At 43.9% G+C, this 14,055-nt stretch overlaps 1 protein-coding gene across 1 annotated transcript in view; it reads right to left on the bottom strand.

Annotated features, from left to right (window-relative positions):
* The window catches only part of spata6l (spermatogenesis associated 6-like), a 90,441-nt gene that overhangs the window by 69,084 nt on the left and 7,302 nt on the right, over positions 1 to 14,055 (bottom strand). The window contains exon 3 of the mRNA XM_073072568.1: positions 12,834 to 12,971. Coding sequence (XP_072928669.1) covers positions 12,834 to 12,971 — 138 coding nt within the window. The remainder of the gene's footprint in view (positions 1 to 12,833; positions 12,972 to 14,055) is intronic.

The raw sequence follows: 14,055 nt of genomic DNA on the forward strand, positions 1-14,055 counted from the left end.
AATGCTCATTTTCAAATTATACCTCTGGAATTCCTGAGATTTTGTTAAAGATTTTCCGGTCATTGAGTCAAAGAGCAATCAGCACAGATACTGATCTTTCGGTCCAATAAATCTATGCTGATCACATTTTCACCTACTAAATCCTAACTTTCAGCATTTGGCCCAAATCCCTCCAGGACTCTTCCCTCGTTTTAAATGTTACTATTGTACCAGCCTCAACCACTTCCTCGGGTAACTTATTCCATATACTCCCTGTGAAAGGCCCCCTCAGGTCTCTTTTAAATTTTTCCCTGCTCACCTCACCCAAAATCTATACTGGTGAAAAGATTATAACCATCTACCTTATCTATGGCCCTCATAATTTTAAACATTTCTATAAAGCCACCCCTCCTCATTACCTCCTAATTTTGGGTCATCTGCAGACTAGCTGATCAAGCCTTATAACTAATGAATAACAAGGATCTCAACACTGGCTCTTGAGGCACACTACTAGCCAGTGTTACCTTTCTGAAAAACCAAATTTAATTACCACCCTCTGCTTCTTACCTCTAAGCTAATTTTGAATCCAGCTAACTAGCTTAGCTCTTCCTGGATTTCATGGAACATTACCTTCCATCTAAGCTGCCATGGAGACCTTGTTGAAAGCTTTGCTAAAGTTCATATAGTCACCATCCAGCCTCATTATTCCTTTCAGGTTACCTCTTCAATGAATTTTAAAAGGTACATCAAACATAACTTTCAAAACACATAGCCATGCTGACTCCTCCTAATCATACTTTGTCTGTCCAAAATCTGGTAGATTCTTGCCTTAAGAACTTGCTCCAGTACCTTCCCCACCAGAGATGTCAGGCTGACTGGCCTACAGTTCCCTTGCTTGTTTTTGCTACCTGTCTTACACAATGGAACAACATAAGCCATGTTCCAGTCTTTGGAAGTTTCACCAGTGGCCGACAATGAAGAAAATATCTCTGCAGGGGCCTCCAGAGTTTCTTCTCCAACCTCCCAGAAGTCTGCGATAGTGCTCTGTCAGGCCTTGGGGATTTATCTAACGTAATGTACTGAAGGGTTGCAAATACCTCCTCCCTGGTAATATGAATGTTTTCCAGAATATCCACATTTGTTTCCCTTTTCTCTTGAACAACCATGATTTCTCGAGTAAACATCAAGGAGAAAAAGTCATTAAAAATTCCACCCATCTCCTGCGGCTCAAGACATAGATGGTTCTGCTGATGTCTGGAGTCATGCTGTGGAACAAGAAATAGTGATTGGTCTCTGGATCCTTCTTAGATGGAGCCTTTTTCAATGAATTATATTATTAATGTTGCCAATGCATTTTGTAGCACCAGTGATCCAGGTTCAATTCCAAAGCTGTCTGTAAAGAGTTTATACATTGTTCCCCATGACTGTGTGGGTTTCCTCTGGGAGCACCAGTTTCCACTCACATTCCAGGGACGTGCAGGTTAGTAGATTAGTTGGTCACTTGGGTGTAATTAGGCAGCATGGGCTTGTTGGGCCAGAAGGGTCTGTTGGCATGTTGTATAAATAAATAAATAAATAAATAAACAAATAAATGCAGTTAAACTTTATCATGCTGCTTGAAAAGTCAGCTGTGCTTGTCAGTTGCTCTTCATCCTCAGATATTCACCTCAGAAAATACAAGATTTCTGCATGTTTTAGTTTCAAAGACATTAGAAAATACAATGCCTCAACCACTTACATGGCTCATCCTCATTTACTTCAAGTTCACTGTTATCTACTTTTACTTCCTCTCTAACCTATTAAAATACATGAGCAATAACATGGAACTGCAGGGGACAAGGGGAGTGGGAAGAGCTACAAGATAATTAGAGAGGAAGATGGAAAAGAATGAAATAGACAGATAAGGAAGGTGTTTTGCTAGTCATTCTACTCTGCCCTATCAACATAATCTTCATCTGCATCGAGTTTTGTAGTTATGGTTACATAGGAAAGGAGGGAAGAAGCTAATAATTTCTGAACAATAAGTTTAAGGATAGAGGGAAAGAGAAATAGGCTATACCCTGATTTGACAAGATGCTAGCACCAAAGAGAGGATTGAATTGCTGAGCACCAAAACTTTTTTTTTCTTCAAAGGAATAAGCAATTTAAAGTTGAAAATTACACCTCATTTAGCAACATAATCAATGTATGACACTTTGACATGAAAGAAAAGAGAACAAGGATACCAGTTAAAGATTACTTGGCACATGATTCATGATTTAAGTTTATTTGTCCCATGTGCAATGAAATATACAGTAAAATGCATCATTGTCTCTGAAGTAAAGAGGTATAGGCTGGAAGGAGTGAAAGTGGAGGAGCTTTGGATTGCACGTGCCAGTTATTTCTGTTGAGTAGATTGTGCGACCTCGGCTTGCTGAGGGAATCGGGCCTGCAGTCCTTGGAGTCACCGGATGCTGGTGGCCGGAGGTGGGGACATCATAAGCGGCGTGCGAGGAAGCGGAAGCAAGGTGAGTGGGCAGGAAGGAGTTCGTGCCAGGAAAAAAGCAAGCCCCAGCCGGCCGGCTCTCCTGTCCATTCTGCTCTCCAATGGACATTAAATTGGACTACATCTGTGGCAACGAAATACTCGGCGGGAATACAGAAACGGATGGAATCCCGGATGCCGCCATTCAGCTGATTATTTATGTAACAGATTTTCCCCTAAGCCATCGGACTACCAACCTACTGACATCTGCTGTGCCTATTGTCTTGTTTATTATTTATACCTGTTTATTATTAACACTGTTCTGTGTTAATTTATGCAGCCCTGGGTAGGTCTGTAGTCTAGTGTAGTTCTTGTGTTGGTTTATGTAGTTCAGTGTAGTTTTTGTATTGTTCATGTAGCACCATGGTCCTGAAAAACATTGTCTCATATTTACTGTGTACTGTACCAGCAGTTATGGTCGAAATGACAATAAAAAGTGACTTGACTTTGACAGTATACTTATCCGGGTACTGAAAACCTGTGCAAACTAATTGGCTAGAGTGTCTTACTGCTGTGGTTTGAGGTTCCCACCTGCTCCAAAAGGAGTTTCAATCATACTGGTGCTCAAGAAGAATAGTGTGACCTGCCTCAATGTCTTTCACTTAATAGCACTCACGTTTACCATAATGACGTGTTGTGAAAAGTTGGCTGAGGCTAGAATTAATCACTGCCTGAGCAAAGACCTGGATCTACTGCCACGACAGGACTACAGCAGACACAATCTCACTGGCACTCCCCTCTGCTTTGATGCATCTAGACAACTGTAAAACTTATGTCAGGCTATTATTTATTGATTACAACTTGGAATTCAACACCATCAATCCCTCGGTACTCAAATCTTGGGGATCCGTACCTCGCTCTGCAACTGGATCCTCAACTTCCTTAATTGGGAGAGTACTGTCAATGCTAATCAATAGTAATACCTCCTCCTCGCTGTCAATCAACACAGGCATACGTGAAGCCAGCATGCTTAATCCATCCTTCCATGAGCATGTGGATAAACACAACTAAACTGTACTGTATAAATTTGCCATTGACACCACAGTTATCAGTGGAATCTCAGATGGAAAAGGAGTCACAAAATTATAGAGTATATAGCATATAAACATATTCCATCCAAGCTAGTCCCATGTGCCACCATTTGGCTCATAACTTTCAAAACTTTTCCAATCCATGTGCTAGTCTAACTGTCTATTAAAAATAGTTATTGTACCTGCCTCAACTACTTCCTTCAGCCTCTCATTCTGCACAGATATCACACTTTGTATAAAAGTTGCCCTTAAACCTATACTCTCAAGCTTTTGATTCCCCAACTCTGGGAAAAAGTGCTGAGTGCATCCACTGTATCTGACTCTTCATGAACTCATACATCTCTATAAGATCACCACTGTCTCTTCTACTCAGAAGGATAAAGTCCTAGCCTGTCCATCCTCTCCCTATAGCTCAGTTGAGGAACAGCCTGGAAAATCTTTACTGCACTCGTTCCAGTTTAGTTCCTGTAGCAGAGCGACCAAATCTGAACACTATGAGTCCTGTATCATGACCACCTAATCTTTATACTCAGTCCCATGACTTTAGAAGACTCGTCTGCTGAAAGCCTTCTTCACCACTTGCCTACCTGTGACCCCACTTTCTCTGAACCATGTACTTGTACTCCACCATCCCTCTGTGTTATTAACATTTCCCAAGGCCTTGTCATTCACTGGAAATCCAATCTAGATTTGACTTTTCAAAATGCAACACCTTGTACTTAACTGAATTATACTCCATTTGCTATTCCTCAGGCCACCTACTCAGCTGATCTAGATCCTCCGATCCTCCTAAAGAAGGCTTACAGGAGTGAGATAGATCGGTTGGTTGAGTGGTATCGCAACAACCTCACACTCAATGATAGCAAGTCCAAGGAATTGATTGTAAATTACAGGAGGGGGAAGTTAGACAAACATACACCAGTCTTCTTTGCAGAGTCAGTGGTGGAAAAGGTGAGCAGTTTCAAGTTCCTGGGCATCAAGTCAAGTCAAGTCAAGTCACTTTTTATTGTCATTTCGACCATAACTGCTGGTACAGTACACAGTAAAAATGAGACAACATTTTTCAGGACCATGGTCCTTCAATATCTTGAAGGATCTATACTGTGCCCAACAAGCTGAGACAACCATGAAGAAGGCACAGCAGCATCTCTCTTTCATTAGGAGATTCTGTATGTCACCAAAGACAAGATGTATGATGGAGAGGACTCTTTGACTAGTTGCATCATAGCCTAGTATAGAGTCTCCAATACACAGGATCACAAGAGGATGCAGAGGATTGTAGACTCAACTAGCTGCATTCCTGGTACAAAACTCATCCCCACATTGAGGATATCTTCAAGAGACAGTTCCTGAAGAAGGTGGCATCATCCCTAAGGACCCTCACCATCTGGGACATGCCCCCTTCTTGTTACTACCATCAGGGAGGTGGTAGGGGAGCCTGAAGGCCCACATTCAGTTATTCAGAAACAGATTCTTCTCCTCCACCATTGGCCTTCTGAAGAGTCCCTTGATACTTTTTCACTATTCCTTTAGTTTTGCACTATTTATTTAGCTTCATAATTTACAATAACTTTATGCCTGCACTGTTGCAAAGCACATTTCATATCATTTAAGTCAGTGAATATAAATCTGAATCGGATTCTGCTTCTGAGACTACACTGTGAAGTGCTTGATGTACAAGTTGCTTTAAAGGAGAGAATCATGTGCTGCTGCCCAGGGTGGCTAATGCATTGCCTTGATGAGGCTACCAAACCCAGCAGCATCATTCCACAACTCTCCAGGTAATGGAGTTGCCACTTCCTGTCAGAGGATGAGGAGACCTAATAGCATCCAGAGAGGTTATTACACTATTTCACCCACAATAGTACTTACACCCTATAAGCATCATCCTTGGCTTGTTAGGCATGCAACTGGACTAATGCCCAAAGCAGCCCAGGAGTGCTCCAAAGATATGAAGCCTCCAAAAAAGCAGTTAAGGAGAAGGTGCTTACTTCTATATTAGCACAACAATTCTGTCCTTATATTCTACACCTCAGCGAAAATAGAAAATACCCATATAAGATATTGTCTTTCATACCTGTCCTGTCTTGGAGTAATCCTGTGTTCTGAAGTCACTATTTCTCAGTACCCTAACATTTATGGTGCAGTCCTTTCCCATTCATACAAAAAATGCATTACCTCATACTAGAGGGAATTCAATTTCCTACTTTTCTTTGTTGTAGTCTACCAATAATTTCACCCATATTAACCACACATCTAATTTTTGTATCCTCTCCCTCTCCCAGCACAGATTTGTCTCAATCTCTAAGAATGGCATGCCAAAATATGATTATATGACTCAACAGAACTGTCATCAAGGCTGTAGACCTATCTTCTGATCAATACATTGATACTAAATCAATGTAATAATACGTTATACAGTATATCAAAACAGTTTTTTTTAGTTTCCAACTTTATGATGTGTGCTCCTGATGTTAATAGCATATTGCAACATTTGTCAATGAGATGGTTCAATGTAACATAACCAATTTGGTATAAAGCTTTTAACAAAATATCCAGGCTCCAAAAGTTCAATGTATGGAGGAGTTAAAATAGCAAAACAACCTGGAAGCAATTCCAGATATGTACCATTATAAAAGGTTTAGAAAAACATCTCTTAAAAATTTAAGACAATCCTGCCTGTCCTCCAAAGTCTATTTACATATAAAATACCAATAAAAGAGAACGGAAAACAATTGACAGTAACTCATACTGAACTAGAAACTCAAATTTAACAATTATTCTCCACACAGGTTAATAAATAGAAGTAGCTGCTATAAAAATAACCACTGGCAGCAAGAAGAATGTGATAATCAAGATATTTATAACTTCATTCACAAAATCATTAAGCTTAACAGTGCCGTACCAATATCAATGAAGCCTCAAGGCATAAAAATCATGAGAAGACAAGCTGAAATTCAATTACTAACACAGCCAAATAAACACCCATTAGGTCAGTGAGAAAATCATTGGAAAACAACAAAATATGTGCATCTTATTCTAATAAATTCAAACAGAAGTACTTCCAAGGTTGTTTAACCCAGATTGAGACCCTACCATACACCACAGCAGATGAAATCTTACTGCTTTTTGTACTGCTGTATTCATCTCCTCCCAGACTGAACATTGCAATCAATGTAAGTTTGTATCACATACCAAGATAATGCACAGCAACTTGGTACATTTATCACTTATATTTTCCTGCATTTCCTTAATACGTTGTAAATTACTTAGACCATTGAGTTTATGATAGGTAAGAGAATCACATCACTCCTTTTCCTGCTTATTTCACTTTCTCCCTAGCATGTTTATTCATGAACACATAATTAATTACAGGGTATTTCACAATTGTACTAATATACCGTATCTTTCGCTGCGATCTACGTAGCTCCGGCTGCAATTGCACAGGTGCCGGAGGTGTTGATGGCACAGGTGCCGGAGGTGGTGATTGCACCGGAGACGGAGATTGGGCTGGTTCTGGCCCAACTGGAGGTGTCAGGGATCCCTCACGTGTGTGCGAGGCCCCCGGAATAGACGCGTACGAGATGCCCGGTACATGAGCGTTGTGAGGAGTCTGGGTGTGGCACGGTGTGTGCGGTGTCACCTCGGGTACAGGGTTCATAGTTACCGTGGAGTGTACGGGGTAGTGGTCTGCTGCTCCGGCGGGCGCCAGGTCGCGGACAGAGACCGTGTCCTCCCGCCCATCAGGCAAGACCACGTAGGCATACTGGGGGTTAGCATGCAGGAGGTGAACCCTCTCGACCAGCGGAGAGTATTTATTACTCCTCACATGTTTACGTAGCAGCACTGGCCCCGGGGACGTCAGCCAAACTGGTAGGGTGGTCCCAGTGACAGACTTCCTGGGAAAAGAGAATAGGCGTTCGTGAGGGGTGGCATTAGTGGACGTACACAACAGGGAGCGGATAGAGTGGAGTGCCTCAGGGAGGACCTCCTGCCATCGGGAGACCGGCAACCCTTTTGACTTAAGGGCTAAAAGTGTGGCCAGTTTGTACCGGTCCACCATCCGGTCCATCTCCCTCTGGAAGACTGAGACACCATTTGTGACACCAAATGGGACGCGCAGGAAGTGATAGAGCCTGCCACCCGCCTCGAAGGCGGTGTAGGGGCGGTCCTCTGGGCGGATGGGGAGCTGGTGATAAGCGGATTTCAGATCTATCGTCAAGTACACCTTGTACTGAGCTATCTGGTTGACCATATCCGCGATGCGGGGTAGGGGGTACGCGTCAAGCTGCGTGAACCTATTGATGGTCTGACTATAGTCCACAACCATCCTGTTTTTCTGCCCAGTCCGAACAACAACCACCTGGGACCGCCAAGGACTTGTGCTTGGCTCAATGATCCCCTCCCCGAGTAGCCGCTGCACCTCTGACTGAATGAAGTCCCCTGCGCTGTACCTCCTGCTTTTAGTCGCCACCGGTTTACAGTCGGGGGTCAGGTTGGTGAACAGCGATGGGGGAGGGATCTTGAGGGTGGAGAGACTGCAAGTAGTGTCAGTAGCACAGCTATTGGCATGGTGCTGGGCGGGATGTGTGGTTCGGTGTGTATGTGCGTGTGGTAACGGAGTATATGGCGAAGTCCCACCAAACTGAGGATTCCTGACAGTGAGTGGTGGGAGGGGCCCGTCATATGCCATAGTCACACTTTCGAGATGGCTCTGGAAGTCCAGGCCCAATAGCACAGGTGAGCACAGTCGAGGCATGACCAGGAGCGCAAAGTTCCGATATTCTGTGCCCTGCACCACCAATGTCGCTACACAACCCCCCCGGATGTCTGTGGAATGCGACCCAGAAGCCAAGGTGATCCTCTGACTTACCAGCTGTGTCACGAGTCCACAGCGTTGCACTGTGGCCGGGTCAATAAAACTCTCAGTGCTGCCTATGTCAAACAGGCAGCTAGTCCTGTGTCCCTCCACCAGGATGTCCATCATTGACCTAGCGAGCTGGTGCGGAGCGCTTTGATCGAGGGTTACGGTGGCCAGAGTTGAGCCGTCCAGATACCCGGTAAACTCCGGCGAGTCGGGCGCGGGGCATGGTGACGCCGGCAAAGATGGCCGCTCACATCCGGGCATGCAAGATGGCGGCCCCCAGGTCGCACACGGGTAGGTAGGGGCGGGGCATGGTGACGCCGGCAAAGATGGTTGTTCATATCCGGGCATGCAAGATGGTGGCCCCCAGGTCTCAGACGCAGCGCTGCTCGACCCCGCGCACGGTTTAGACTTACAGACCTTGGCGAAATGGCCCTTTTTCCCGCAGCTGGAGCAGGTCGCTTCGCGAGCTGGACAACTGTTTCTAGAATGTTTCAGGAGCCCACAAAAGTAACAAAATTTACTGCCTGACGAGTTCGGGGAGTTCGTGGAACCGCGACTGGCAGCGGCGTTGGCGAATTCGCTCACGGGGACCGGTGGCGGCGGGGCCGGAGACGTCCACGGACCCAGCGGGGAATCGCGCGGCTGGACCGCGTCGGCGTAGAGCAGAGCAGCCTCCAGCGTATCAGCCGTCTCGATCGCTGAGCATAAGGTCAGATCAGCTTTTTCCAGCAGCCGCTGGCGCACATACACCGACCTGATTCCGGTCACAAAGGCGTCTCGGACCAAGAGTTCCGCATGCTGTTCCGCTGTGAGTGTTTTGCAGTCACAAGTCTGCACGAGTGCCTGTAGAGCTCGGAGAAATTCAGCAGTCGACTCCGTAGGCCGCTGTTTGCGCGTGGCTAAGCGATGTCTGGCGTAGATGGCGTTCACCGGCCGCAGGTACTGGCTTTTGAGGGCGTCAAGCGCCCCTTCGTAGGTCGAGCGGTCCCTGATGAATGAATAAACTTTTGGGGCGACTCTCGAGAGGAGAATTCTGTGCCTAACAGCGGGGTCAGTTGCACGAACCTCCTCCAAGTATGATTGGAAGCATGCAAGCCAGAGTTCAAAGGCAAGAGCTGCTTCAGGGTCTTGGGGGTCCAAATCCAATCGTTCCGGGCGTAAAACAGTTTCCATGCTTTAACTTCCAGTCAATAAAATTGATGCACCATCAATAACTCACGCTGAGACGTAGGAAGCGAGGTATCGGCTCTTATTGACTGGAAGAATGAACAACACTACATCCTGGGGAATGAGGCAGGGCAACAGGCCTCAGTCGCCTTTATACAGGGGTCTGTGGGAGGAGCCACAGGAGCAGTCAGCAGGGGTCTGTGGGAGGAGCCATAGGAGCAGTCCAGACAGGTTTATGTAGTTCACCACAACTAATATACCGTAAATTCCGGACTATAAGCCGCTACTTTTTTCCCACGCTTTGAACACTGTGGCCTATACTACGGTGCGGCTAAAGCATGTTTTTTTTTCATGCCGCCAAAAACATTTTGCCTCGTAACAGTAGACCAATAAAATTGATGAGTAGTTCACAGAGGTCCAATGAAATTGTACGATAAATCAAGCGCACTTTCACAATTAAATTATTGTAAATCAGTCATTTGTACTCACCCTCATCAACATGGAAAACACTCGAAGAAAAGCATATGATGCAGCTTTTAAGTTAAAGGCGATCAATCTGGCGGTTGAAGAAGGAAATCGAGCTGCTGCACATAATCTTGGCATAAATGAATCGATGGTGAGACGGTGGAGACGCCAGCGTGAAGAACTGAGTCAATGCAAAAAGACGACAAAAGCTTTCAGAGGTAATCATAGCAGATGGCCCGAACTTGAAAACTTTCTTGAAGACTGGGTTAACACACAGAGAGCAGGCGGCCGCGGTGTTTCCACCGTGCAGATCAGACTGAAGACTAAAGCAATCGCCACCAAAATGAAAATCGAAGATTTTAGAGGTGGGCCATCGTGGTGTTTTAGATTTATGAGACGAAAAGGCCTGTCCGTCAGGGTACGCATGACTCTGTGTCAGCAGCTCCCTCCTGACCATGAGGAAAAACTTGCTAACTTCCGCACATTCACTCAAACAAAGATAGCAGAGAATTCCATCGGGCCAGATGATATCATAAATACGGATGAAGTACCTTTGACGTTTGACCTGCCTCTCACTCGGACTGTTAATAAAAAAGGTGACTCGTCCATCACACTGAAAACAAGTGGCCATGAGAGAACGCATTTTACTTGTGTTCTGAGCTGCACAGCATCCGGACTAAAGCTTCCACCAATGGTGATTTTTAAGCGGTTGACAATGCCAAAGGAAAAATTCCCAAGAGAAATCATGGTGAAAGTCAATAAGAAAGGTTGGATGATGGAGAGTCTAATGAAGGATTGGCTGAGAGAGTGCTACGCCAAGCGACCAGGGGGACTTTTTCACAGAAAAAAAGCATTGCTCGTTATGGACAGCATGAGAGCTCATATAACAGATTCAGTGAAAGCTGCCATCAAGAGTACAAACTCAATTCCAGCTGTGATTCCTGGGGGCACCACGAAGTATTTGCAGCCGCTGGACATCAGCATGAACCGGGCATTTAAAGTGGCGCTGTGCGTTGAGTGGGAGACTTGGATGACGAGCGGCGAGAAATCCTTTACCAAAACAGGCCGCATGCGAAGAGCATCTTTAACTCAAGTCTGCCAGTGGATCCTAAATGCGTGGAGCCGTGTCACAACATCCACCATCACCAACGGGTTTCGAAAGGCTGGACTGCTGCGTGATGAAGAGGACCGCGTGCGCTCAAGTGAGAGCGACAACGAAGAGACTGAAGTGAGTGACGAGATCCTGAGGTTGTTCAATTCGGACACTGAAGAAGAGGACTTTGATGGTTTTAGTGCGCAGGAGGAAGATGAAGAAGGCGATCAATAACTTTTCCTGGTAGGCTGCAGTATATATATATTTTTTACCAGTCGTTAAGAGATATTGGAATGTTGTTCGTGCACTGTTCAGTAAAAAAGTATACGCAACGTAATTTGTGTGTTACCGATACGTATGTATATTTAAAAGTAGCTGTGTTACAGGCACTGTTCGAAAAAAGCATTTGCAATATGTATTTGTTTATGTTACCATACGGATTTAATTAAAAGTTAAAAAATCCTCACGTGTAATATCTTTCTGTGTAAATATCTCATATTACAACGTGGGACACCTGCGGCTTAAAATCCGGTGCGGCCTGTACAAGTACAAAATCGATTTTCTTTCTAAAATTAGAGCGTGCGGCTTTTAATCAGGTGCGCTCTGTAGTCCGGAATTTATGGTAGATTTCAAAATTATATTATATCATTTCTAAATTATATTAACATTATATAAAAGAAAATTCCAACTGCAGGACAACAAAGGCTATGTGCAGGGCAGTATTTCAGTTACTGTGCGGCCAAGCACCTGTGCAGCTCAGAAGGAACAGTGATGGCTTAGAGTAGGGTTTCCCAACCTTTTTTATGCTATAGATGAATACAATTAATCAAGGGCCCCAGGGCCTCCAGGCTGGGAACCCCTGCAATAGAACTATCCCATCATTCCCTTTCCCCTTTATTCCTTTTGCTTCCCAGCATAGCCATTAACCTCAACCCCTCCCCTGATTCTCCAACTACATGGTGATTCTAAGGGCAATTTACAGTATCCAATAAAATAGCAGATCTTCGAGATATGTGAAGAAACCCATGTGGTCTCATACAGATGCTACACAGATAGCTCCAGAGGTCAGAATCAAATCCGTGCTCCTAGGCAAAAGTATTATCAGCTGTGCCACTTTCTATTTGCTGCTGCTAGTCTCATCATCTCATCTTCTCCTGTCCCTTAGCCCACTGTGTCTTTCTTATATAATCCTAATACACTTTTGCATCAGGTGCTCCCTTTCCACTAATCCTTATGTATTTATGTTCTTTACCTTATTTGTCTTCTCCTCTGCCTCTTCATACTTTTTCTGCATGTTCTATCTTTTCTTTTTCCTCTCCTTTCTTGTCTCTCTTCATTTTTCCAATTGCGATCACTACCTTCTTTTTTCCTTTCCCTGAACCTTCATTCCCTCCTTTAAGCCTTTCATATTTCCTCCCTGTATCCCATTTTCAGACCCTACACCCCAATGGCATTTTAACAACACCTGATCTTTGTCCAACTGAACTCAGTTCCTACAACACAAGTCTTTACCTGAATCCTATGTTTGATCTTTAAAAATGGGCCCTGAAATTTAAAGTTGTTTAAACTATTGTGGGGTCAAACTCTGGCAAATGGGATGAGCTTGGATGGGAGATCTTGATCAGCATGGGCCAGTTGGACCAGAGGGCCTATTTCCATGTGGTATAACAAAGCATTTCAATGAAATCAAATGTTGGATAAACTCACCTTTTCAATTTGAAATTTTTCATGAATAAGCAGGGGGAAAACTGGGAGAAAACACCTTGTTTTCCAATACTGACCAAGGACACAAATACTGAGGTACACATCATCTTTTCTTGGTAATATCACACCTGGACAAGTTACCTGAAGTAAACAGGGGAAAAGTATAATAACAACCCATTTAGTACATAATATCCATTAAATTATTATTCAAAATTATTCATGCTGACTCATACAAGAAGAATTTTTAAAAGTAATCCACATATAATAGCAAAAACCTTATTAGCATATGCCATGATACTTTTAGTTTTGGGAGCTTGCTAAGGATATTTAGCCCTTTCAGACCTTTGTATTCCTCATATTGTCAGATATTACATAATCAGACTTCACAAGATTCATTATTTTTTGGCAATTAATAACCAGTCTAAATAAATATGCAATAAAACATAGAAGATGACAACAGAGAACTGGCCCTTTCAGCTTACGATATTGTGCCAAAATTTTAACACACTCTAAGATCAATCTAAACCTTCCCTTCCAGATAGCCTTCTACTTTTATATCATCCATGTGCATATCAGAGAGTTTCTGAAATACCTCCAACATATTTGCCTCTACTGTCACACTTGGCAGAGCATTCCATGCACTCTCCACTCTCTGTGTAAAGACCTCATTTCTGACATCCCCCTAAACTTTCCTCCAATCAACTTAAAATTATGTGCCCTTGTATTAGATATTTCTGCCCTGGGAAAAATTCTCTGGCTATACACTCAATCTATGCCTCTTATCAGCTTGTACACCTCTATCACGTCACTTCTCATCCTCCTTTGCCCCAAACTTGCTTAACCTATGACTTCTGGTCCAGCGGCAATTTGGTAAATCTTCACTGCACCCTGTCTAAAGCTTTTATATCCTTCCTATAATGACACAACCAGATCTGAATGCAACATTCAAGTGTGGTGTAACCTAGTTTTTATAGAGCTACAACATTCCTTTGCAGATCCTGAACTCAATCCCCTGAGTAATGAAGACCGAAACATAATACAGTCTTAACAATCCTATTAACTTGCATGGCAACTTTGAGTGATCTGTAGACGTGGACCCAAAATCCCTTTGCACCTCCACACTGCCAAGAATCCTGCCATTAACCCTGTATTTTGCCTCAAATTTGACCTTCCAAAATGAATCATTTCACAGTTTTCCAGGATGTCCCCATCTGTCACTTTTCAG

The sequence above is a fragment of the Hemitrygon akajei genome, chromosome 2, assembly GCF_048418815.1.
Source record: "Hemitrygon akajei chromosome 2, sHemAka1.3, whole genome shotgun sequence".
In the NCBI taxonomy this organism is placed as follows: Eukaryota; Metazoa; Chordata; class Chondrichthyes; order Myliobatiformes; family Dasyatidae; genus Hemitrygon; species Hemitrygon akajei.